Source organism: Elephas maximus, chromosome 4, assembly GCF_024166365.1.
Source record: "Elephas maximus indicus isolate mEleMax1 chromosome 4, mEleMax1 primary haplotype, whole genome shotgun sequence".
Lineage (NCBI taxonomy): Eukaryota > Metazoa > Chordata > Mammalia > Proboscidea > Elephantidae > Elephas > Elephas maximus.
This window is the reverse complement of record NC_064822.1, coordinates 131075079-131102981: the sequence shown is the minus strand read 5'-3', so window position 1 is coordinate 131102981 and position 27903 is coordinate 131075079. Positions and strand designations below refer to the sequence as shown.

Genomic DNA, 27903 nt, shown 5'->3' with positions numbered 1-27903 from the left:
GGATAATTCAGACAAGTTTAGTCTCTGGAGCCCCTCCTGGAGGCCTGATACTGACCTAGGTCAAAACCTCATACAATCATCCTCACCAAATAGTAAAACGTTAATCTCTCTCTTTGGAGGAACAGATTCTTAGGCCACAAAATTAATCAAGATTTGCTAAATGCAGTTTGCAGTTCTCCATCTAATATGGTCAGGTCTTGTAACATTTTAAGTGCCAAATGTTCTTCCCATCCTACATTCTGGAGCTCTAACAGACCAGGACATGGTCAAAGAGGCCCTTTTACAGAAGGTGGACTAGTCTGCCCTCTGCCTAGCCCATGAAGCCGATAGCTGTGAGTGCCCTCTGGAATCTCAGGGGCGGGAGATGTGTTCTATACCTGTTCTTAAGGCTCACTGATTCAATAGTGCTGTTTCTTCAGTTCAGGTTTTCTTTTGGTTGGTTTAAACATCAAATGGTTAAATAGACTCAAAAGTTTGCATTCATTTTCACTTCTGTGTTTTGAGGTGAAAATGCAGTAGTATCAGCAAGATATTTCACGTTTGGGGGCCCAAGGGTTTGTGTTATTACCATTATTATCATTCTCACTGATATTAGGGCAAACTTTGTATTACTCAGCACACGTGTAGAACAGGACATTATCTCTAACCCAGAACTATGGCTAGGAAAAAGCTACCAAACCTGAAATATAATCTCTTTTTTAAATAAGAATTCAGTGAATAACACGACAACAAATCTATACTAAATATAATTTGTTTAGAATATATGTTTGGGAAATAGACATATTATATGAACATATTATATATGAACATATATAATATGTTCATATTCATGCCGAATATGAATTGCAGAATCCTTCAGCTCCTCTAAGTTATCATCATGAGCTAAATTATCAACATGCTCTGGGATTAAGAGATGCCAGCTAATAAAGAGTTCTGGTTAACAGAACGCAGGGGGTAGAGAGTTCCCTTTAGTATTGTTGTGTGACCACACAACAGCCGTTGCACGCCTGTTCAAGGGCGACCAGCAGAAAGTGGAGAGACCTTGCCACCAGGTAAATTATTCAGAGTATGCAGGCTACTAGCAAACTGTCTAATTCAAGTATGAGCTACTCAGCTCAGCGGAGCACTTTCATGATATCCAGTTTATGCTAATCCTAAAAAGAACAGCATTGTCTGTCTTTATTCCTTCCTATTTTTTTTTTTTTATTAGAATTCAGAAATCAACAAGCAGCCTGGGTTTCCAGGTTTTACTTTGAATCGAATCTGTTAGTGAAGCAAAGCAATACCAGATTGCATTAGGCGAGATGTCTAAGATGATCCTGAACCCTGCTAAGGGACGGACCGGGCAGCTTTGCAATTGGCTTATGACCAATGGGGAGAGCCCCACCTCCGCTTGCCCCAGAGGAACCTCATTTGCCACAGGTTATATCAAGGCTCCCAAAATACAGCTTGGGGCATGCATCCTCCCAGGCCTATAGCCCAATCCTCCCGAAACATCTGTACACATAAGTGTTTTACTTCATTTTCATCATTACTTCACCTCCATTAAAACTTTGAGATGCAGTTTAAGGATTTCCACTAATAGGTGGCTTATTATTTTTAAGAGACCGAAAGAACTACACAGAGGGCCCTTTGTTTCAGAATAGCTTGAGGCAAGCAAAGAAAGAGTCTACTTCCCAAACAGGCAGATTTTCTCCCCGGGGTCTAAGGTTAACAGCCACACACCTGGGCAGGCCCATAATCAACAATTTTCCCTGTTGGAGTTTACATGTTCTCTCTGTCTCATTTCAAAGACCATGACAACACAGCCCCTCCCAGGGCTGCTAGGCCATGTGGTTACCTGTTACCTCATGCCCCTGGCATTCTGGGCAGCTGCCAGCCTGGCCTCACACAGCTGCAGCTGCAGCTGCCAACAGCTTCATGTTTTTGTGGCTGCCAAGGCTCGTGTCCACAGCTGTGGCCAATCATTCATTCAGCTAAATACACTGAACCATGACTCTTTAATAGGCAATGGCCCAGGTGCCCTGGGGTCACCAATCACTTTTAGGCAGGGAAATGGCTTCCTGCCACCTTCCCCACCCTATGGGGTGCCCTGTAGGCTTTCAGGTCACGGAGAGCTGGGTTCGTAATCCAGGCTCCAGCATTATAAACTGCATGATCATGGATGAGTGAGTTAGCTTCTTGAGCCTCACTTCCTCTGGATGCAAAGAATAAAATGATGCTATATACCCGGTGCCTAGAACATAGTGTAGAAACCAGGGTTTCTCAACCTCAGCACTACCGACGTATTGGGTTGGGCAATTCTTTGTCATGGGGTCTGTCCTACATATTGTAGAGTATCTAGTGGCATCCCTGGCCTCTACTCACAACACACCAGCAGTAACCTCCCTCAGTTGTGACAATCAAAAGTGTCTTCAGATATTGCCAAAGGTCCACTGAGGGACAAAATCACCTTTGGTTGAGAACCACTGTGTAAAAACTAAAATAATGGGATCCACTATTACTATCATCATCTTCATCATCAATGAAGAAGAACTAGCATATTTCACACATGCCATTGAAAATATAAATTCCACCTAGGAGAGAAAGGCATGTAGGATCCAGAGAAATCACAGAACTAAACTTACCCGCACAATGATCCTTTCAGAGATGTGGGCAGACAACAAATAGAACTGGTCTTGATTAGCAGCATATAGTCCAACCACCAACATGAAGTATCTAATTCAGGAACAGCAGAACAATGCAAACATATCAGGGACCAGAAGCATAATTTGTACAATCAAAGACCACCCACCAGCTAATTAATACTGAATTTACCTAGAAAGATTTGTGAATGTAAAGGTTGCCTTTTCTTCTGCTCTAAGTTGCCCCTCTTTTAAAATGAGAGAGTAGTTGGTTCACTCGCTTATGTTCTGGGCCAGCCCTTTGCCTGGCTTGGGTTATTCGCAAATTGCTTTGCAGGCCCAAAAACAGCAGGAATGCAGACTTCACTGGGGAGACATTGCGGTGGGAACTTGGCTCTGCCCATCCATGCTGACTTGATGCAAGCCTCACCCTGCTGTGTTTCAGGGCCCTCAGCACAGCACTGCTCACACAACACACACACACACACACACACACACACACACAACAGGAAGCCACCTTACAGATGCCTTTTTCCAGAGCCCCCAAGCCACACGTCCTAGACTTAATGGAGGGCGGCCCAGCACTTTGCCCAACCACACAGGACCCTTGCTGCCACATCTGCTATGGACCCTGTACCCTGCACCTTCCACATCCTTGGTCATGTCTTTAGCCAAAGACCTGAACCTTCCCCTCCAATTGTTTCCTAGACAATCTCCATCACTATCATTCATCACCATGATTTCAATTTCTTCTTCCCATGTAACACCAATAAGAAGTTTAGGCCATCTTGTGAAAGTCAAAACAAAACCGATCCCTATCAGAGAAACTTTTGCTTTAACAACTACATGAAAAAGCTCCACCAACTTCCCCTATAACACCCTGTAGGTTCTCCAATCCCCAGAGAACAAGAGTTCTTCCATCTATCTAAAGTAAATCAATAATAGTGATATTTGTTACCATTATTATTATTATTGTCTACCATCTATTGTATTCCCAAACTATGTCACTCACGGACAGTTTACCTACATTACGTCATTTAGATCCTTAAAACAACCCTATTGAAGTAGGATATTGTTACTGTTTCCATTTTACAGAATAGAAAAGTGAGTCTCAGAGAGATTAAGTGACATGTCCAACTTCACCCAGCTAGTAATGGCAGAATCAAATATTCAAACTTAATTCTGCCCAACTCCAAAACCTATGTTCTAAACAAGTGTTTCTCAAACTTGTACCTGTATCAGAACCACTGGGGGGCATGTTAAAATATAAATGACTGGGCTGCACCCCTGAGTTTCCGATTCAGTATGTCTAGGATGAAGCCCGAAAATTTGCATTTCTGACAAGTTCCCAGGTGATGCCAACTCTTCTAGTTCTGAGACAATGCTTTGAGAACCACAGGTCTAAATATTAATGCAAATCTCTCTCTCTCTCTCTTTTTTTTTTTAATCAAAAATGTTATAGGAGAGCTCCAGGCCTCAGAGCATAATACTGGCAACCAGCACACAGATGTGTGAAATTCAGTCAATCCTCAACCCTCAGATGGCAATAAGACATAAACAAATGGTGACAGTGGAGAATCTTGGAGGGAATCACAGCAAGCAGATTTAGGACTGGGCAGGAGAGTGGGCACTGCAGGGAGTGAAGGTGGAAGAAGAAAAGTGTCCAACGGACAGCAAGTGAGATATGTCAAAAAGCTGACAGGAATTCCTGGGTGGTGCAGATGGTTAATGTCCTAGGCTGCTAACCAGAAGGCTGGAGGTTTGAATCCACCGAGAGGCACGTTAGAAGGAAGACATGGAAATCTACTCCTGAAAAACGAACCATTGAAAACTTTATGGAGCACAGTTCTACTCTGACACACACGAGGCGCCATAAGTCAGAATTGAATTGCCGACAAAAATGTTTTTTTTTCCATAAACTGACAGAGTCAGAGAAGAGAGGAAAGTGAGTCAGGGAGGCCAAGAAGATTAGAAGGGCGTCAGAAGGGCACTGCCCTCTCTATTAAACCTCCCGCCAACCTGGAGTAGGCACAGTGATGCCAGTACCTCTGATCGGGATTTGGTTTTCCCTTCTTTCTCATGTTATTTGCTGTGGTTTCACTGAAGTGTAATCTTCCCAGTGTAACTTTGGTTACCTGGTCAGCCTGTAGGTCAATTCTAAAACAAACGGCAGAAACACCAAGAGATTGTAAGAAAACACAGAGTCTTTGATCATATCTAACCTGTTCTTAGATTCTCAGGTATGTTCAATTCCCAGTTCTCATCACATTCCTGAGGACAGTTCATCTCAGTCACAGGTTACTAATAAACTATCCACAGCATGGTCAGGAATGGCTGCCAGGGAAGGCCACAGAATAACGCTCGAATGGTTAAGAAATGCTCATTCAGCAGAAGAGCGAGTCCAGACTTTCTGACTCGTAAGTGTCTTATGTTCCATATACCACAAATGGGCTCTTTCACCACCACAAGGGGGAGAAAAGATATAATTTATATATGTCTCTCTGCCACTGCTACCGCAGCATCATCTCCTGACTAAAGGAATTTCTCTAGGTTTGCTGTGAACTCCTTCACATCTTCACACATTTGCCTTCTCCTGGAGACCACACACAGCCTGCCAGATTGAGATGTCCCAGGCAAGTTTAGAGCTGTGTTTGCCGAAGTGGCTTTTGTTTGAATGTCAGAAGGAGCTACACTCTGGTCTGGGCAGGCGGTCGGATAATCATCTTCCCAGTCCAAATGGAATTGACTCAGGGTCAAAACAGTGAGATGTTCCAACTGCATTAGATGCCATCAAGTCAATTCTGACTCATGGCAACCCCATATATGACAGAGTAGAACTGTGCTCCATAGGGTTTTCAATGGATGATTTTTCAGAAGGTCTCCAGACCTTTTTTCCAAGGTGTCTATGGGTGGACCGGAATCTCCAACCTTTCAGTTAGCAGCCAAGTGAGTTAATCATTTATACCACCTCAATTGTACCCCTCATCACTTGCCAGATCAGTCAAAAAGGAAATCCTACTCCAGGTCATTCTATGGAGAGAATGCTAGCTTTGGACCTCCGTATTTCTTTGTATAGTCCAAGTCATGTATGTTTTCTACCTTGTAGGAAACTATCAATGTAGCTTTAAAAAAGAAAAAATGAATTGTAAGTATAGCATGTATTCAAAAAAAACTCAAACCAAACCTGTTGCTGTTGAGTCAATTCCAACTCACAGTGACTCTATAGGACAGAGTAGAACTGCCCCGAAGGGTTGCCAAGGAACAGATGGTGGATTTGAACTGCTGACCTTTTTGGTTAGCAGCTAAATGCTTAACCACTGCACCACCAGGGCCCCAGCATGGATCCAGAGCCTTAAAATTAATTCAATCAGCATTGTACTGATTTAAATGAAAAAATAAAAGAAAAATCTACCCATGGTCTATCTGGAGGAACTAAAGTTGTTAGCAAGGTTGTTAACAAGGTTGTTAGTAATAAATTATTATAAAAATAATAATGATAAAAATGGACCTTTTTATAAAGAATTTTTTGTAATTACTTCAATGCATTTTACCAATTCTAATTTTGTTGGTAAACACATCTTCATGATACTAACATATTCTTACTAATTTAGTTTCTAATGCAGGTTTGGTTTTAAATAAGCAAGATAAATTGGACAACAGGTCTTCTTCCTAAAACATTCACAAAGGCATTCAGAAAACAAATTCTTACTTAACAGGGTTGAAAATCTTTTTGCTTCTATCTGCTTGGGACTGTTCAACAGTAATTAGTTGATTGGTGGCTTCTACCTGTACAGAACAACAAAAAAGAAAAATTCATTAATAAATAATGTTCAAGAACTTAAAAAGTTTTCCAAGATACCGTGGTAGGCACTGGGTGGGAGAGGCAGGTCACTGAAAAAACATATAAGGCAATGTACCTGCCTTAAAACAGTGTGCCATTGCTGAGAAAAGAAATAAATAGCTGTAAAATTAAACAATGGAAACACAAGACAACAGAGTATTTCAGATAAGCAATGTGTACAGAGAGGGCTATGAAATGATCAAAACATCAGAAGCCAGACCAGATTCAAGATGGCAGCCTACTCAGATTCACTATGCCTTCCCTTGATAGCGAAGATCCAAGAAACAAAGTGAAACAAACACAGAGGACAACCCTGGAACTCTGAGCATCAAATGAAAGGATATAGATCAAACACTGACTGGCAAAAGAAACTGAATGATAGCAATGAACGGGGAGAGATACAGAGTAGAGGTACCCTGCCAGACAGCCCGGCACAGTGGAGCCATTTTGAGACAAAGCCAGAAGCAACCCAGGTAAGAGGAGTATAATAGGAAGACAACATAACAGAACTCCCAAACAGGAGAAAGGAGACACAGAAGCTGAGTCGACATACCCAGAGTGAAGCAAGGCAAGCAGAACATGAACTGAAGCTAAGTAGGGAAAGCACAGAAGGAGAATGAGAGTTTCAGGGTTCCTGGCATACACAGAGCAGGGAGGGAGCCAGGCCCAGAGACAGGGTGACTCTCCAGCAACAATACCTAACCGGTAGAGTGGGTGGTGAGAATGGAGCAATAGATGAACACCACCTTTTTTTCTTTTCTCTCCCCTCCTCCACAGCTACCACCCCACCCCTCCTCACTGGAGAGGGTACCTACATGAACCCTAGTTGCCCACCCCACCCCCACCTCAAAGAGCACCAGTGTGACCCTGGCTGCCTGCCCCCACACCACCCCGACCTACAAGAGCACCTGCGCAACCCCCAACCTACTACTCTTCCTCTCCTCTACTGCAAAGAGTACCTGTGTGACCCCCAGCTGCCTACCTTGCCCCTTCCCCACTGGAGGGAGCATCTGGGCTCCCCTCAGCCATCTGCCCAACCTCCTTTCCCACCAGAGAGAGCTCCTCATGACCCCCAGTCACTCACTTCACCCCTTTTCTGCTGGAGAGCACACCTGTGCAACCCCTGCTCTCCCATCCTGCCCCGCTCCCACCAGAAAGAGTGCCCACACTTCCCAACACCACCCATCCCACCCCTCCGCCACTGCAGAGAGTGCCTGCATGACCCCCAGTCACCTGCCCCCCCCATCAGGGAGAGCACCTGTGTGCCCTCAGCTGACTGCTCTGCTCCTGCCCAACAGAGGGGGCACCTCAGTGTACCCTGAATACCTGCCTATCTCCTTGCCCATCCCCCACCCCCCTGGAAAACAACTGTGAGCATTCATTCCCATACCACTGAATAGCACTTGCCCAGTGTGCCCTCAGCCATCTCACACATACAGTGAACAGAGACAAGAGCTCGCCCAGCCTGCTGTTGCCCCATCCAACTGGGGGCAGGAAGTAAACTTCCTGACATTTGCTGACATACATCCAGCTCACCTGCACTGATAAATCAAAACAAAACAAAATGAAAAAAAAAAATCAAATTAAAACACCTTAATGCCTCAGAGACAGCAGACAGTATCAAATCACATAAAGAAACAAGACAAGATGGCTCAGTCAAATGACCAAAATAAAGGTGCAGAAAACCTTTTGGAGGAAGAGATCAAAATGGAACTGCCTGATAAGGAATTCAAAAGGCTTATATATAAGGTCCTCAAGAGATCAAGGAAAGCATAGACAAAACCATAGATGAATTCAGGAAAACAATACAAGAACAAAAAGACAAATTAAATAGATAATTAGAAATCATACAAAAACAGCAACTAGAAATTCAGAAGATTAACAGTAAAATATCAGAAACATATAACTTTATGGGAGGACACGGAAGTAGAGTTGAAACAATGGATGATATAATTAGTGAAATAGAGAACAACAGAAAAAATAATGAAACGAAGAAGAAGAAAGTCTAAGACTTATATGGGACACTATGAAGAGGAATAAATTATGTGTGATGGGAATCCCAGAACAGGAAGAGACAAAATAAATGAATAAAAAGCATCAAATTTTTGAAAATTTGTTGGAAGAAAACTTCTCCAAAAATGATGAAAGATGAGAAGATTTCCACCCAAAATCTCAACAAACCCTATGCAGGATAGACCCCAAAAGAAAGTCATCCAGACATATCATAATCAGACTTTCCGAATACAAAGATAAAGAATTCTGACAGTAGCTCAGGAAAAAACGAAATATCTCCTACAAGGGACTCCAATAAGGCTAAGTTCTGATTTCTTGGCAGAGGCCATGCAAGTGAGAAGAGCATGGGATGACATACATAAAACCCTGAAAGTAAAGGACTGCCAACCAAGAATCATATACCCAGCAAAATATAATGACAAAATTAGGATATTCCCAGATAAACAGAAATTAATGGAATTTGTAAAAAACCTTACAATAAATATTAAAGGGAGTCCTTCAGATAGAAAACCAATGACAACAGACAACAACCTGAGAATGAGCCACACTATGGCATCACCAAGATGCCAAACCAGGTAGAGAAATCTCAAAAGTAAAATAAAACTACAGAACCAAAAACAGGGAAACAGAGATGTCAATCTGAAATCGAGACAACTTTAAAACAAAAAGGGTGAATGAATGGTGTAAATACAGAACTTCCATGTGGAGAAGAAGTCTAGGCAATATCTAAAAATAACAGACTGTTTTAAACATAGGATGATAAAAGTAAACTTCACAGTAATCACAAAGAAAATTAACAAACCTACCCACCAAAATAAAAAAGAATATTAAAAAGACTCAGTGTTTCAGTTATCTAGTGCTGCTATAACAGAAATACCACAAGTGAATGGCTTTAACAAAGAGAAGTTTATTCTCTCACAGTCCAGTTCGCTAGAAGTCCGAATTCAAGGCACCAGTTCCAGGGGAAAGCTTTCTCCCTCTGTGGGCTTTGGAGGAAAGTCCTTGTCATCAATCTTCACTGGTCTAGGAGCCTCTCTGCAAAGGAACCTCAGGTCCAAGGGATACACTCTACTCCCGGCGCTGTTTTCTTGGTGGTATGAGGTCCCCATGTCTCTCCATTCACTTCTGTCTTTTATATCTCAAAAGAGATTGGCTCAAGTTGTTGATTAATCTTGTAGATTGAGTCTACATAACTGCTGATAATTCCATCTCGTTGACATCATAGACACAGGATTTACAACACATAGGAAAATCACATCAGATGACAAAATGGTGGATAATCACACAATACTGGGAATCATTGTTGCTGTTGTTTGCTGCCGCCCAGTATGTTTGATTCATAGCAACCCTATGTACAACAGAATGAACCACTGCCAGGTCCCGCACCATCCTCACAATCATTGTTATGCTTGAGCTCATTGTTGCAGCCACTGTGTCAATCCATCATATTGAGGGTCTTCCTTTTTTTTCACTAACCCTCTACTTTACCAAGCATGATATCTTTCTCCAAGGACTGATCCCTTCTGATAACGTGTCCAAAGTATGTGAGACATAGTCTTGCCAGCCTTGCTTCAAAGGAGCATTTTGGTTGTACTTCTTCCAAGAAAGATGTGTTCATTCTTTTGGCAGTACATGATATATTTAATATTCTTCACCAACCCCTCAATTCAAAGGTGTCAATTCTTTGGTCTTCCTTTTCATAGCTCAGCTTTTGCATGCATATGAGGCAATTGAAAACACCATGGCTTGGGCCAGGCGCACCTTAGTCTTCAAGGTGACATTTTTGATTTTCAACACTTTCAAGAGGTCCTTTGTAGCAGATTTACCCAATGCAATGCATCTTTTGATTTCTTTACTGCTGCTTCCATTTGTGTTGATTGTGGATCCAAGTAAAATGAAACCCTTCACAATTTCAATCTTTTCTCTGTTTATCATGATGTTGCTTATTTGTCCAATTGTGAGGATTTTTGTTTTCTTTATGTTGAGGTGTAATCCATCCTGAAGGCTGTGGTCTTTGATCTTCATCAGTAAGTGCTTCAAGCCCTCTTCGCTTTCAGCAAGCAAGGGAGTATCATCTGCATAATGCAGTTTGTTTATGAGTCTTTCTCCAATCCTGATGCCCCATTCTTCTTCATATAATCCAGCTTCTCGAATTATTTGCTAAGCATACAGACTGAATAAGTTTGGTGAAAAGATACAACCCTGATGCACACCTTTCCTGACTTTAAACCACACAGTATCCCCTTGTTCTGTTCAAATGACTGCCTCTTGATCTATGCACAGGTTCCTCATGAACACAATTTAGTGTTCTGGAATTCCCATTCTTCGCAATGTTATCCACAATTTGGTATGATACACACAGTCAAATACCTTTGCATAGTCAATAAAACACAGATTAACATCTTTCTGGTATTCTCTGCTTTCAGCCAGGATCCAGCTGGCATCAGCAATGATATCCCTGATCACACCCTCTTCTGAATCCAGCTGGGAATCATGGCCTAGCCAAATTGATACAAATATCTTTGGGGGACATAATTCAATGCATGATACTCAATAAACACAAAATTGACAAAAACAAAGGAAATGAAAAGACAATGCATGAACAAAAAGAACTCAGCACAGAAAATTAAGTGGAACAAAGAAACTGTCAACACCACACACACAAAAAAAGCATAACAAAATGACAGCAGTAAATTTATGTCAACCAATAATCACACTGAATGTAAACAGGTTAAATATACCAGTCAACAGACAGATAATGGCAGAATAAATTAAAAAAAAACATGGCCTATCAATATGTTGCCTATATGAGACACACTTTAGACACAAAAACATAAAGACGTTAAAAATTAAAGGATGGAAAAAATACATCAAGCAAAGAGTAACAAAAAAAAAGAGGAATAACAATATTAATCGCTGATAAAATAGACTTTAAATCAAACTCCATCACAAGAAACAAGAAAGGGCATTATACGACGATTAAGGGATCAATCCACCAAGGGGCATAACCATAATAAATATCTATGCTCCCAATGACAGCTCTGAAATACATAAACTTCAACAGAAACAGAGAAATAGACAGTTCTACAATAATACTAGAAGAATTTAACGCATCACTTTTAATAACGGACAGAACAACTAGAAAGAAGCTCAACAAAGAGAGTGAAGGACTAAATAATACAGTCAATCAACTTGAATTCATAGACGTATACAAAGTATTCCACCCAGCAGCCCCACACTACACATTCTTCTCCAGCACACATGTATCATTTTCTAGAATAGAATATATTCTAGGCCACAAAGTAAAATTCAAAAAACTTGAAATGATACAAAGCTTCTTCTCAGATCACAATGCTATAAAGTCAGAAATCAGTAACAGGAATAACAAGATAAAAATCAAATACTTGGAAGCTGAACAACATCATGCTTAAAAGACACTAGGCAATAGAAGAAATTAAAAAAGAAATTTAGAAATTTCTAGATTCAAACGAGAATGAAAATACTACATACCAAAAGCTTTGGGACACTGCAAAAGCAGTGCTCAGAGGCCAATTTATAGCAATAATGTGCACATCAAAAAAGGAGGACCAAAATCAATACTTTAACCCTACAATTTGAACAAATAGAAAAAGAGCAGCAAAAAAGAAACCCATAACCACCAGAAGAAAGGAAATGATAAAGATTAGAGCAGGAATAAACATGGGTGTGTTTATATCAGTTCATGTAAAGGCTCTTGTTTCTCTAGGATATATTCCAAGGAGTGGGATTGCTGGGTCCTATGGTAGTTCTATCTCTAGTTTTTTAGGGAAGGGCCAAATTGATTTCCAAAGTGGTTGTACCATTTTACATTCCTACCAGCTGTATAGAAGTGTTCCAGTCTCTCCATAACCTCTCCAACATTTATTATTTTGTGTTTTTTGGATTAATGCTAGCTTTGTTGGGGTGAGATGGAATCTCATTGTACTTTTGATTTGCATTTCTCTAATGGCTTTTTTTTTTTTTTAATGGCTAATGATCGTGAGCATTTCCTCATGTATCTGTTAGCTAACTGAATGTCTTCTTTAGTGAAGTGCCTGTTCATATCTTTGTCCATTTTTTAATTGGGTTATTTGCCTTTTTGTAGTTGAGTTTTTGCAGTATATGTAGATTTTAGAGATCAGACGCTGATCGGACATGTCATAGCTAAAAACTTTTTCCCACTCTGTAGGTAATCTTTTTACTCTTTTGGTGAAGTCTTTGGATGAGCACAGATGTGTGATTTTTAGAAGCTCCCAGTCATCTAGTTTCTCTTTTGCATCATTAGTAATGTTTTGTATACTGTTTATGCCATGTATTAGGGCTCCTAGCATTGTACCTATTTTTTCTTCCATGATTTTTATCATTTTAGATTTCATATTTAGGCCTTTGATCCATTTTGAGTTAATTACTGTGCATGGTGTGAGGTATGGGTCCTGTTTCATTTTTTTGCAGATGGATATCCAGTTATGCCAGCACCATTTGTTAAAAAAAGACTGTCTTTTCCCCATTTTACTGACTTTGGGCCTTTGTCAAATATCAGCTGCTCATATGTGGATGGATTTATGTCTGGATTCTCAATTCTGTTCCATTGGTCTATGTATCTGTTTTTGTACCAGTACCAGGCTGTTTTGACTACTGTGGTGGTATAATAGGTTCTAAAATCAAGGGAGAGTGAGGCCTCCCACTTTGTTATTCTTTTTTATTAATGCTTTACTCATCCGGGCCTCTTTCCCTTCCATATGAAGTTGGTGATTTGTTTCTCCATCTCATTAAAAAATGTTGCAATTTGGATCAGAATTGCATTGTATCTATAGATTGCTTTTGGTAGAATACACATTTTTACAAGGGAGCAAGGTATGTTTTTCCACTTATGGAGGTCTCTTTTGGTTTCTTGCAGTAGTATCTTATAGTTTTCTTTGTATAGGTCTTTTACATCTCTGGTAAGATTTATTCCTAAGTACTTTATCTTCTTGGGGGCTACTGTAAATGGTATTGATTTGGTGATTTCCTCTTCGATGTTCTTTTTATTGGTGTAGAGGAATCCAAATGATTTTTGTATGTTTAGCCTATATCCTGATACTCTGCTGAACTCTTCTATTAGTTTCAGTAGTTTTCTTGAGGGTTTTCTGTGTATGAGATCATGTCATCTGCAAATAGAGATACTTTTACTTCTTCGTTACCAGTCTGGATGCCCTTTATTTCTTTATCTAGCCTAATTGCTCTGGCTAGGGGACCTCCAGCCTAATTTTGAATAAGAGTGGTGATAAAGGGCATCCTTGTCTAGTTCCCAATCTTAAGGGGAATGTTTTCAGGCTCTCTCCATTTAGGAGGATGTTGGCAGTTGGCTTTCTATAAATGCCTTTTATTACATTGAGGAATTTTCTTTCTATTCTTATTTTGCTGAGAGTTTTTATGAATGTGTGTTGAACTTTGTTAAATGCCTTTTCTGTATCAAGTTTTAAGATCATGTGGTTCTTGTCTTTTGTTTTATTTATATGATGGATTACATTAATTGTTTTTCTAATGTTGAACCATCCCTGCATACCTGGTATGAATCCCACTTGGTCATGGCGAGTTTTTTTTTTTTAAGCGTTATTGAATTCTATAGGCTAGAATTCTGTTGAGGATTTTTGCATCTAAGTTCATGAGGGATAGAGATCTGTAATTTTCTTTTTTTGTGGTGTCTTTACCTGCTTTTGGTATCAGGGATATGCTGGCTTCATAGAATGAGTTTGGGAGTATCCTGCCCTTTTCTATGCTCTAAAATACCTTTAGTAGTAGTGGCATTAACTCATCTCTGAAAGTTTCGTAGAACCCTGCACTGAAGCCATCTGGGACAGAGCTTTTTTTTGTTGGGAGTTTTTTTATTATCTTTTCAATTTCTTCTTTTGTTACGGGTTTATTTAGTTGTTCTACCTCTGTTTGTGTTAGTTTAGGTAGGTAGTGTGTTTGTAGAAATTCATCCATTTCTTCTAGGTTTTCAATTTGTTAGAGTACAATTTTTCCTAGTAATCTGATATGATTCTTTTCATTTCATTTGGGTCTCTTGTAATATCGTCCATCTCATTTCTTATTCGGATTATTTGCTTCCTCTTCTTTTTTTTTTTTTTGTCAATTTGTCCAGTGGTTTATCAATTTTGTTACTGTTTTCAAAGAACCAGCTTTTGGTCTTTTAATTCTTTCAATTGTTTTCCTGTTTTCTATTTCCCTTAATTCTGCTCTAATTTTTATTATTTGCTTTCTTCTGGTGCCTGAGGGTTTCTTTTGTTGCTCCTTTCTATTTGTTCAAGTTATAGGAATAATTCTTTGATTTTGGCCCTTTTTTCTTTTTGGAAATGTGCATTTATTGATATAAACTGACCTTGGAGCATTGCTTTATCTGTGTCCCAAAGGTTCTGATATGAAATGTTTTCATTCTCATTGGTTTCTATGAATTTCTTTATTCCATCCTTGATGTCTTCTACAACCCAGTCGTTTTTGAGCAGGGTATTGTTCAGTTTCCAAGTGTTTGATTTCTTTTTCCCTGCTTTTTCTGTTATTGATTTCTACTTTTATGGCCTATGGTCAGAGAAGATGCTTTGTAATATTTCAATGTTTTGGATTCTGCTAAGGCTTGCTTTATGCCCTAATATGTGGTCTATTCTGGAGAATGTTCCATGTGCACTAGAAACGAAAGTATAGTTGGTTGCTGTTGGGTGGAGTGTTCTGTATATGTCTGTGAGGTCAAGTTGGTTGATTGTGGCATTTAGATCTTCTGTGTCTTTATTGAGCTTCTTTCTGGATGTCCTGTCCTTCACTGAAAGTGGTGTGTTGAAGTCTCTTACTATTATTGTGGAGCTGTCTATCTCACTTTTCAATGCTGTTAGAGTTTGTTTTATACATCTTGCACCCCTGTCATTGGGTGCATAAACATTTAATATGGTTATATCCTCCCGGTATAGTGTCCCTTTAATCATTATATAGTGTCCTTCCTTATCCTTTGTGGTAGATTTAATGTTAAAGTCTTTTTTTGTCAGAAATTAGTATTGCCACTCTTGCTCTTTTTTGATTGTTGTTTGCTTGATATATTTTTTTCCATCCTTTAAGTTTTAGCTTTTTTTTCTCTAAGGTGTGTCTCCTGTAGGCAGCATATAGATAGATCATTTTTTTTTTTAATCCATTCTGCCACACTCTGTCTCTTTATTGGTGCATTTAGTCCATTTATATTCACTGTAATTACGGGTAGGTATGTTTAGTGCTGTCATTTTGATGTCTTTTTCTGTGTTGTTGACAGTTTCTTTTTCCCACTTAATTTTTTGTGCTGAATAGTTTATATATTGTCTTTTCCTCTAATTCATTGTTGTTGATTCTATTTCTGCTGAGTCTCTATTTTTTTCTTGTATTTTATTTTGATGAGTAGGATTGTTAGTCTCCTTTGTGGCTACCATAATATTTACTACCTATTTTTCTAAGTTTAAACCTAACTTTTATTTCTTTGTATCACCTTGTCTTCCTCTCCGTATGAAAGATCTATGACTACATTTCTTAGTCCCTCTTTCTTGTTTTAATGTTGTCTTCTTTTACATAATAACATCACTGTTCCCCTGTTTTGAGCATTTTTTTTAATCTTGATTTATTTCTGTGATTTCCCTATCTGGGTTGATATCTGATTGTTCTGTCCAGTGTTCTAGTCTTTGGTTGATATCTGATATTATTGATTTTCTAACCAAAGAACTGCCTATAGTATTTCTTGTTGTTTTGGTTTTTTACGAATTCCCTAAACTTTTATTTATCTGGAAATGTCCTAATTTCACCTTCATATTTGAAAGACAGTTTTGCTGGATATATGATTCTTGGCTGGCAATTTTTTTTCCTTCAATGCTTTACATAAGTCATCCCATTGCCTTCATGCCTGTATGGTTTCTGCTGAGTAGTCCGAACTTATTCTTATTGACTCTCCTTTGTAGGTGACTTTTCGTTTATCCCTAGCTGCTCTTAAAATTCTCTCTTTATCTTTGGTTTTAGGAAGTTTGATTATAAAATATCTTGGTGACTTTCTTTTAAGATCTACCTTATGTGGAGTTCGATAAGCATCTTGGATAGATATCTTCTCATCTTTCACAATATCAGGGAAGTTTTCTGCCAACAAATCTTCAACAATTCTCTCTGTATTTTCTGTTATCCTTCCCTGTTCTGGTACTCCAATCACTAGTAGGTTATTTCTCTTGATAGAGTCCCACATGATTCTTAGAATTTCTTCAGCTTTTTTAAATTCTTTTATCTGATTTTTCTTCAAATATATTGGTCCCAAGTGCTTTATGTTCCATCTCACCAATTTTGCCCTCCACTTGCTCATTTCTGCTGCTCTGACTTTCTAGGGAGTTGTATGATTCTGTAATTTTATTGTTAATCTTCTGAATTTCTGATTGCTGTCTCTCTATGGATTCTTGCAGCTTATTAAATTTTTCATCATGTTCTTGAATACCCTTTTTAATTTCTTTGACTGCTTTATCTGTGTGTTCCTTGGCTTGTTCTGAGTAATGCCTGATCTCCTTCCTGATCTCATTCCTCTTGGAGAGTTCTGTATATCAATCTTTTGTATTCTGCATCCAGTAATTCCAGGAAGGCACCTTCATCCAGAAGATTCCTTAAGTCTTTGTTTTGAGAGCTTGTTGAAGCAATCATGGTCTGCTTCTTTATGTGATCTGATATTGACTGTTGTCTCCAAGCCATCTGTAAGTTAGTGTATTAGTTTATTTTATGTTTGCTTACTTTATCCTAGCTTCTTGCTTTGTTTTGTTTTGATATGCCCAAATGGGTTGCTCGAGTGAGCTAGCTTGGTTATTTTCACCTTTGAAGCTCTGATGTCCTGTCGCCAGATGGCTATAGCTGTTATCAGGTATATCAGCCAGGAGTCCATTCACTTTTCTTGTATGGATTCTGCTCAGGAGTCCAGGTAGCTGGTCATCAAGTGTGTGCTACAGGTTCTGTCCTACAGTCTTAGAGTGGCAGAGGTGATTGGTGTAGGTACCAGTATCTCTTTGCTGCAGTGGGTCATGCTCTCAACAAGTCAGGGGCTGACGACCATCCCCCAAGTGTCTGTGAGGAAAGCACATCCCTCTTCCCTAGAGCACACAGGTGGGTGGGTTCTGCAGCTGGACCATGGGCACCCAATGCTTTTGGTTGCAAGGACTGGGAGGTACCAATTATCCTTGGACCACTGTTGTGGGTGGCTAGGTGACCTAGGTGGACCCACCAGTCCTTAGGTCCCTGATGTGGGTAGGTGAAGACCCCGCTTAATAGGCAAAGCTGTGCCAAACTTCAAACACCCACTTCTCCACCACACAGCTGAAATAGGCCCATACAGGTCCATGCAGGGGGGAAAGGTATTCAAAGTCCACAGACTATTTATGCCTGGACAGGGGCCACTTCTGTCCTGAGCTCCCCAGGTTAGTGGAGCTGATAAATTATCTTTTCCCCCAACTGTGAATTTATTTGTTCTCCAAGGTCAGGAGAATGCCTCAGAGCACTCAGCAGAGCCTATCTCAGGCCAGGGAAATCAACAGCCACTGAAACCAGCTTGGGGGTGGGGGGGGGCACAGTAAAATATAAGCAAGTACTTAGACTTTGCCAAGAGCACCATTCTTCTCTGGTTCTGGAGGTGTGAGTAGACTGTGCAGCTGGCTGTTTCTCCCTGAGGAAACTGCAGCCAAATGCTACTACCAGCCCGCCATAGTTGCTCCCAGGAATGGCTCCTGAGGGGTCCCATCGATTCAGGTCTGGCAGCTCCTCTCTGCTTCTGAACCATCTCTCCCTCCACCTGTCACTCAGTCTGTTTTCTAACTTTGTGTTGGATGTTCAGGCTCCTAGCTTGTCATAAAAAAAATCGTTTCACTTGTTTTTTTGGGTCTTTGTTGTAAAAGGATCACCGGAAGCATCTGGCTATTCCACCATCTTGGCCTCGCCTCTCCCCTGTCTTTTTAATGACCTCTTGCTTTCTTCATGTACGATGTTCTTGATGTTATTCCACAGTTTATCTGGTCTTCTTTCATTAGTGTTCAATGCATCAAATCTATTCTTGAGATGGTCTCTAAATTCAGGTGCGTTATACTCAAGGTTGTACTTCGGATCTCATGGGCTTGTTCTAATTTTCTTCAGTTTCAGCTTGAACTTGCATAAGAGTAATTGATGGTCTGATTCACAGTCTGCCCCTGGCCTTGTTCTGACTGATGATGTTGAGCTTCTGCATTGTCTCTTCCCACAGATGTAGTCGATTTGATTTCTGTGTATTGCATCTGCCAAGGTCCACACGTACAATCGCCATTTATGTTGGTGAAAAACTGTATTTGCAATGAAGAAGTCATTTGTCTTCAATCATGCAATCTCTGGCATCGTTTCTATCACCAAGGCCATATTTTCCAACCACCAATCCTTCTTCTCTGTTTTCAAGTTTCAAATTCCAATCACCAGTAAATATCAGTGCATCCTGATTGCATGTTCGGTCAATTTCAGGCTGCAGAAGTTGGTAAAAACCTTCAATTTCTTCATCTTTGGTCTCAGTGCCTGGTGCGTAAATTTGAGTAATAGTCGTATTAGCTGGTCCTCCTTGTAGGCTTTTGGATATTATCCTATCACTGACAGTGTTGTACTTCAGGATAGATCTTGAAATGTTCTTTTTGATGATGAATGCAAAGCCATTCCTCTTCAAGTTGTAGTTCCCAGCATAGTAGACCATATGATTGCCTGATTCAAAATGACTAACATCACTCCATTTCAGCTCACTAACAACTTGGATATAGATCTTTATGTGTTCAATTTCATTTTCAATGATTTCCAATTATCCTAGATTCATACTTTGTACATTGTAAGTTCCAAATATTAATGGATATTTGCAGTTGTTTCTTCTTATTTTCAGTCATGCCACATCAGCAAATGAAGGTCCCAAAAGCTTGACTCCACCCACATCATTAAGGTCAAATCTGCTTTGAGGAGGCAGCTCTTTTCCAGTCATATTTTGAGTGGCTACCAACCTGAGGGGCTCATCTTCTGGCACTATATCAGACAATGTTCTGCTACTATTCATAAGGTTTTCACAGGCTAATTCTATTCAGTAGACTGCCACAGTATGACAAACTGGCAGATGCATGGTGGAGGGACAACACTAGGGGCCATAATTTATGGCATAAATAGAATATCAAACATAACTAAAAATGTACAAACTCCAGAAGATAAGCTAGATAACTGGAACCTCCTAAAAATTATATTACTTATGCTCATCAAAAGCCTTTTCTAAGAGAGTAAAATGAGAACCTACAGACTGGGAAACAATCTTTGGCAATGACATATCTGATAAAGTTTTAATCTCAAAAATATATGAAAAATTTCAACATCTCAACAATAAAAAGACAAGCAAAACGATCACAAAATGGGCAAAGAACATGAACAGACACTTCACAAAAGAAGACATTCATTCAGTCGGCCAACAAATACACGAAAAGATGCTTGCAATCATTAGTCATTGGAGAGATGCAAATTAAAACCATGATGGGATACCATCTCACCCCTGCAAGAATGGCACTGATCAAAAATTCAGAAAACAATAAATGCTAGCAAGGTTGTGGGGAGATTGGCACTCTCATACACTGCTGGTGGAAATGCAAAATGGTATAATCACTATGGAAAATGATATGGCATTTCCTTAATAAGCTAGAAATGGAAATACAATATGATCCAGCAATCTCACTCCTAGACTATATCCTAGAGAAATGAGAGCCATGACACTAATAGACATACGCACACCCATGTTCATTTCAGCATTATTCACAATAGCAAAAAGATGGAAACAACCTAAGTGCCTATCAACAGATAAATGGATAAACAAATTATGGTACATACATACAGTGGAATACTATGCAACAATAAAGAATAATGAATCTGAAAAACATATCACAACATGGATGAATCTGGAGGGCATTATGCTGAGTAAAATAAGTCAATCACAAAAGGACAAATACTGTATGACACCACTATTATAACAACTTAAGAAAAGGTTTACACACAGAAACAATCTTTGATGATTATGAGGGAGGGGAGGGATGAGGACGGAAAATCAACTACTAAATAGTAGACAAATGTCAAATTTGGAAAAGGGGAAGACAAAATGCAATATAGAGGAAATCAGCACCACTTGACCAAGGTAAAGGAAGAGACTTGGAGGAACACACACACACACAAAAAGAGGCAACCACAGTAAATACTAAAGCATATACAACCCTACAAGAACAGTAAAAACAAATAACTTACAAGCAGATATGTAGGCAGATACGAATGCTGAATAGGGAAAGGAGGGCATATAGGAGCATACCCACATACATATATAGGTTAGGCTGTGGATATTTTTACATACATATTTATATTTACAGTATGTATATTCATATAAGTAGTACAGCACAAAGGTGGCACAGTCATAGAAGCACCTAGATGCATCCAAACACCTTGAGGGACTGAGTTACTGGGGCTGAAGGCTGGTGACCATGGTCTCAGGGGACATCTAGGTCAATTGGCATAACATATTTCATAAAGCAAATGCTCTACATCCTACTTTGATGAGTAGCGTCTGGTGTCTTAATAGCTTGCGAGTGGCCATCTAAGATACATCTATTGGTCCCATCCTGTCCAGAGTAAAGAAGAACGAGGAACACCAGAGATACAAGGAAAATATTAATCCAAAGGACTAATGGACCACATGAATCACAGCCTCCACCAGCCTGAGCCCAGAAGAACTAGATGGTACCTGGCTACCACCACTGACAGCTCTGACATGGGTCACAATAGAAGGTCCTGGACAGAACAGAAGAAAAATGTAGAACAAAATTCAAATTCACAAAAAAGACCACTTACTGGTCTGCAGAGACTGGAGGAACCCCTGAGACTATGGCCCCTGGACACCTTGCTAAACCAGAACTAAATCTACTCCCAAAGTTCACCTTTCAGCCAAAGATTTAAAAAAAAAAAAATTAGACAGGCCTATATAACAAACAGTAACACACATGAGGTGTGTGCTTCTTAGTTCAATCATGTATACGAGACCAAATGGACAACACCTGCTCAAAAGCTAAGACAAGAAGGCAGGAAAGGACAGGAAAACTAAACTAATGGAAACAGGTAACCTGGGGTGGAAAGGGGAAAAGTGCTGACACGTTCCGGGGATTGCAACCAATGTCATGAAACAATTTGTGTATAAACTTTTGAATGATAAATTAATTTGCTCTGTAAACTTTCACCTAAAGCACAATAAAATAAAATAAAAAACCATCCGGAACAAGGCAGCTCGAAGCATGCATGCATGCTTTCATTCATTCTATAAACACTTATGGAGTACCTACTATCCAGTCGGCACTGCTCAAGGCATTAAAGAAGTGAATGAAAATTTTAAAAATCTCTGCCCTTGTAGAACTTACATTCTAATAAAAAAAAATTTAAAGAAAACAATAAATAAATAGCCTCTAGGAAATCACATTTATTCAGTAATTGCTAAAATGTTTTCTTGTTATTCTTTAAATTGTAGCAAAGGCTTGATGAGACCAGCCCTCTGGGTGCTAACATTCTGACAATCTTTCTAGAAAGCAACTGGGCAATCTACATCAAGATCTTTAATAATGCTCAGTCACTCCTGAGGTTCACCTTTCAGCCAAAGATTAGACAGGCCCATAAAACAAAAAAAGACTAAATGGGCATACCAGCTCAGGGGCAAGGACGAGAAGGCAGGATGAGACAGGAAAGCTGGTAACAGGAAACCCAGGGTCGAAAAGGAGAGAGTGTTGATATGTCATGGGGTTAGCAACCAAAGTCACAAAACAATATCTGTATTAATCATTTAATGAGAAACTAATTTGCTCTGTAAACCTTCATCTAAAGTACAATTAGAAAAAGAAAAAAAAAAGATCTTTAGTAATGTTCATATTGTTGGTGTTCAAATTCTCCTTCCAGAATTTATCCTTATGCAAAGATGGGTATGCAAGGATCTTCTACTGCAGGATTATTAATTATAACAAAAAATTAGAAATAAATAAAATTTCCAATAAATCAGGAATTAATATGATACATTCATGTAATAGAAAACTATATTACCTTTGTGAATAATACTTTAATAGTCTTTAATAATATACTATAATGTTATTTTCATAATATAATATTACCAATTGACAATTAATAATAGAAAAAAAGCCAGGACAAATTAAGCTAAATGGTAGAGTCAGTAGGATTTCAAATAACAATACCAAATAAGAATTTTGTATCTTCTTCATATTTTTCAATTATGTTCCAAAATCTTCACAATGGACTCATATTACTTCCACAATCATAAAACATATTTTGTGTTGTTGTTGTTATGTTTGTTTTTATTTTTGTTTTGTTCAAGAACTCAGTTTGGAGCAAGAGTAGCTGATAAATCCAATAGCCAAACTCCATTTTAGGAGACTTAGTGCTTAACCCAGGTTAACCGTCTCAATAAAGTGCTTAACCCAGGTTAACCATCTCAATCAAGTGTGCAGGTAATAGGTGCTGTTCTCCCAAAGGAGCTGGATATAAGGCAGTCATTTAATAAATACCTGTTGACTGCTCAGAAGTCATACTACCTGTGTTCTAAACCCATTTACTATCGCGGATAAATTGTATAGTGTTACTGTCCACTAACGGGTATAGGACTTCTTTTTGGAGCGATGAAAAAATGTTTTAAATTAGATAGTGGTAATGGTTGCACACTTTATAAATATACTAAAAGCCACTGAATTGCACACTTTAAAATGCTGAATTTATGGTATATGAATTATATCTTTTTTTTGAATTATATCTCAATAAAAAATGCATAACAAAAAAAGAAAGAAAACACATCTACACACCCAAATGCGAATTTACATACAATTTCAATATGTTTATGTATTTGCAGTCAGTAGCATAGTACTCAGAAACCAAAATTTAAAGGCAAACATGGGATGGCAAGATAGAGTCAATGGAGGAACAGCCCTGGAATGGGTGCTGCTATCTAATGTTGGCTTTTATGTGTCATATGGCAAGAGAGAGATGAAAGCGACACTCCCCAGATCTTCCTCTCAGGCCTCAGTCAGCAATGGGAGCCAGGAAATGCAACAACACTTTGTCCATCTTTGTGCCAGTGCCTTTACCCAGCTCACCTACTGGTTGTTGAATGTCTGATACAGTGTGCAACACTTAATATGTGTTCAATACCCATTTGCTGAACGAATGGTGCATTTCTGCTCAACTCCAACAATAACATTCTCTTGGAAAGCATAAAAATGATGGCATGTTAAAGCTGAAACGGGACCTTAGAGATTATCTAGTTTTACACTTACATTTTACAGATAAGAAGACTAAGGCCAAGAGAATTTAAAGGATTTGCTCAGAATCACATTTCTGGTTAGTGCAGAACCACGTCTAGAAAGTGAAAAGCCTGCCAGCTATAAGGTAAAGAAATTATACTTTGCTGTCTCCTTCTCACCATTGCCACCTGAAAGCATGAGTCTGAAACAGAATTCATTTCTTTTTTAATAAGTTTTATTAAGCTTCAAGTGAACGTTTACAAATCCAATCAGTCTGTCACATATAAGTTTACATACATCTCACTCCCTACTCCCACTTGCTCTCCCCCTCTTGAGTCAACCCTTTCAGTCTCTCCTTTCTTGACAATTTTGCCGGCTTCCCTCTCTTTCTATCCTCCCATCCCCTCTCCAGACAAGAGTTGCCAACACAATCTCAAGTGTCCACCTAATATAATTAGGTCACTCTTCATCAGCGTCTCTCTCCCACCCGCTGACCAGTCCCTTTCATGTCTGATGAGTTGCCTTCGGGGATGGTTCCTGTCCTGTGCCAACAGAAGGTCTGGGGAGCATGGCCGCCGGGATTCCTCAAGTCTCAGTCAGACCATTAAGTTTGGTCTTTTTATGAGAATTTGGGGTCTGTATCCCACTGATCTCCTGCTCCCTCAGGGGTTCTCTGCTGTGCTCCCTGTCAGGGCAGTCATCGATTGTGGCCGGGCACCAACTAGTTCTTCTGGTCTCAGGATGATGTAGGTCTCTGGTTCATGTGGCCCTTTCTGTCTCTTGGGCTCTTAGTTGTCGTGTGGCCTTGGTGTTCTTCATTTTCCTTTGCTCCAGGTAGGTTGAGACCAATTGATGCATCTTAGATGGCCGCTTGTTAGCATTTAAGACCCCAGACGCCACATTTCAAAGTGGGATGCAGAATGATTTCATAATAGAATTATTGTGCCAATTGACTTAGAAGTCCCCGCAAACCATGTTCCCCAGACCCCCGCGCTTGCTCCGCTGACATTTGAAGCATTCATTTTATCCCGGAAACTTCTTTGCTTTTGGTCCAGTCCAATTGAGCTGACCTTCCATGTATTGAGTGTTGTCTTTCCCTTCACCTGAAGCAGTTCTTATCTACTGATTAATCAATAAAAAAAACCCTCTCCCACCCTCCCTCCCTCCCTCCCTCCCCCCCTCGTAACCACAAAAGTATGTGTTCTTCTCAGGTTTACTATTTCTCAAGATCTTATAATAGTGGTCTTATACAATATTTGTCCTTTTGCCTCTGATTCATTTCACTCAGCATAATGCCTTCCAGGTTCCTCCATGTTATAAAATGTTTCAGAGATTCGTCACTGTTCTTTATCGATGCGTAGTATTCCATTGTGTGAATATACCACAATTTATTTACCCATTCATCCGTTGATGGACACCTTGGTTGCTTCCAACTTTTTGCTATTGTAAACAGAGCTGCAATAAACATGGGTGTGCATATATCTGTTTGTATGAAGGCTCTTGTATCTCTAGGGTATATTTCCAGGAGTGGGATTTCTGGGTTGTATGGTAGTTCTATTTCTAACTGTTTAAGATAACGCCAGATAGATTTCCAAAGTGGTTGTACCATTTTACATTCCCACCAGCAGTGTATGAGAGTTCCAATCTCTCTGCAGCCTCTCCAACATTTATTATTTTGTGTTTTTTGGATTAATGCCAGCCTTGCTGGTGTGAGATGGAATCTCATCGTAGTTTTAATTTGCATTTCTCTAATGGCTAATGATCGAGAGCATTTTCTCATGTATCTGTTGGCTGCCTGAATATCTTCTTTAGTGAAATGTGTGTTCATATCCTTTGCCCACTTCTTGATTGGGTTGTTTGTCCTTTTGTGGTTGAGTTTTGACAGAATCATGTAGATTTCAGAGATCAGGCGCTGGTCGGAGATGTCATAGCTGAAAATTCTTTCCCAATCTGAAGGTGGTCTTTTTACTCTTTTGGTGAAGTCTTTAGATGAGCATAGGTGTTTGATTTTTAGGAGCTCCCAGTTGTCGGGTTTCTCTTCAACATTTTTGGTGATGTTTTGTATTCTGTTTATACCTTGTATTAGGGCTCCTAGGGTTGTCCCAATTTTTTCTTCCATGATCTTTATCATTTTAGTCTTTATGTTTAGGTCTTTGATCCACTTGGAGTTAGTTTTGTGCATGGTGTGAGGTATGAGTCGTGTTTCATTTTTTTGCAAATGGATATCCAGTTATGCCAGCACCATTTGTTAAAAAGGCTATCTTTTCCCCAATTAATTGACACTGGTCCTTTGTCAAATATCAGCTGCTCATACGTGGATGGATCTATGTCTGGGTTCTCAATTCTGTTCCATTGGTCTATGTGCCTGTTGTTGTACCAGTACCAGGCTGTTTTGACTACTGTGGCTGTATAATAGGTTCTGAAGTCAGGTAAAGTGAGGCCTCCCACTTTCTTCTTCTTTTTCAGTAATGCTTTGCTTATCCGGGGCTTCTTTCCCTTCCATATGAAATTGGTGATTTGTTTCTCTAGCCCCTTAAAATATGACATTGGAATTTGGATTGGAAGTGCGTTAAATGTATAGATGGCTTTTGGTAGAATAGACATTTTTACTATGTTAAGTCTTCCTATCCATGAGCAAGGTATGTTTTTCCACTGAAGTATGTCCTTTTGAATTTCTTGTAGTAGAGCTTTGTAGTTTTCTTTGTACAGGTTTTTTACATCCTTGGTAAGATTTATTCCTAAGTATCTTATCTTCTTGGGGGCTACTGTGAATGGTATTGATTTGGTTATTTCCTCTTCGGTGTTCTTTTTGTTGATGTAGAGGAATCCAAGTGATTTTTGTATGTTTATTTTATAACCTGAGACTCTGCCAAACTCTTCTATTAGTTTCAGTAGTTTTCTGGAGGATTCCTTAGGGTTTTCTGTGTATATAATCATGTCATCTGCAAATAGTGATAACTTTACTTCTTCCTTGCCAATCCAGATACCTTTTATTTCTTTGTCTAGCCTAATTGCCCTGGCTAGGACTTCTAGCACGATGTTGAATAAGAGTGGTGATAAAGGGCATCCTCGTCTGGTTCCCGTTCTCAAGGGAAATGCTTTCAGGTTCTCTCCATTTAGAGTGATATTGGCTGTTGGCTTTGCATAGGTGCCCTTTATTATGTTGAGGAATTTTCCTTCAATTCCTATTTTGGTAAGAGTTTTTATCATAAATGGGTGTTGGACTTTGTCGAATGCCTTTTCTGCATCAATTGATAAGATCATGTGGTTTTTGTCTCTTGTTTTATTTATGTGATGGATTACATTAATGGTTTTTCTGATATTAAACCAGCCTTGCATACCTGGTATAAATCCCACTTGATCAGGGTGAATTATTTTTTTGATGTCTTGTTGGATTCTATTGGCTAGAATTTTGTTGAGGATTTTTGCATCAATGTTTATGAGGGATATAGGTCTATAATTTTCTTTTTTTGTAATGTCTTTACCTGGTTTTGGTATCAGGGAGATGGTGGCTTCATAGAATGAGTTGGGTAGTATTCCGTCATTTTCTATGCTTTGGAATACCTTCAGAAGTAGTGGTGTTAACTCTTCTCTGAAAGTTTGGTAGAACTCTGCAGTGAAGCCATCCGGGCCAGGGCTTTTTTTTGTTGGGAGTTTTTTGATTACCGTTTCAATCTCTTTTTTTGTTATGGGTCTATTTAGTTGTTCTACTTCTGAATGTGTTAGTTTAGGTAGGTAGTGTTTTTCCAGGAATTCATCCATTTCTCGTAGGTTTTCAAATTTGTTAGAGTACAATTTTTCATAATAATCTGAAATGATTCTTTTAATTTCATTTGGTTCTGTTGTGATGTGGTCCTTCTCGTTTCTTATTCAGGTTATTTGTTTCCTTTCCTGTATTTCTTTAGTCAGTCTAGCCAATGGTTTATCAATTCTGTTAATTTTTTCAAAGAACCAGCTTTTGGCTTTGTTAATTCTTTCAATTGTTTTTCTGTTCTCTAATTCATTTAGTTCAGCTCTAATTTTTATTATTCGTTTTCTTCTGGTGCCTGATGGATTCTTTTGTTGCTCACTTTCTATTTGTTCAAGTTGT

At 39.3% G+C, this 27903-nt stretch overlaps 1 protein-coding gene across 1 annotated transcript in view; it reads right to left on the bottom strand.

The window, feature by feature from the left end:
• Window positions 1–27903, bottom strand: part of MYRFL (myelin regulatory factor like) — a 136160-nt gene that overhangs the window by 69639 nt on the left and 38618 nt on the right. The window contains exons 7-9 of the mRNA XM_049884964.1: window positions 6334–6410; window positions 4671–4781; window positions 2628–2718 (exon numbers count right to left, since the gene is read on the bottom strand). Coding sequence (XP_049740921.1) covers window positions 2628–2718; window positions 4671–4781; window positions 6334–6410 — 279 coding nt within the window. The remainder of the gene's footprint in view (window positions 1–2627; window positions 2719–4670; window positions 4782–6333; window positions 6411–27903) is intronic.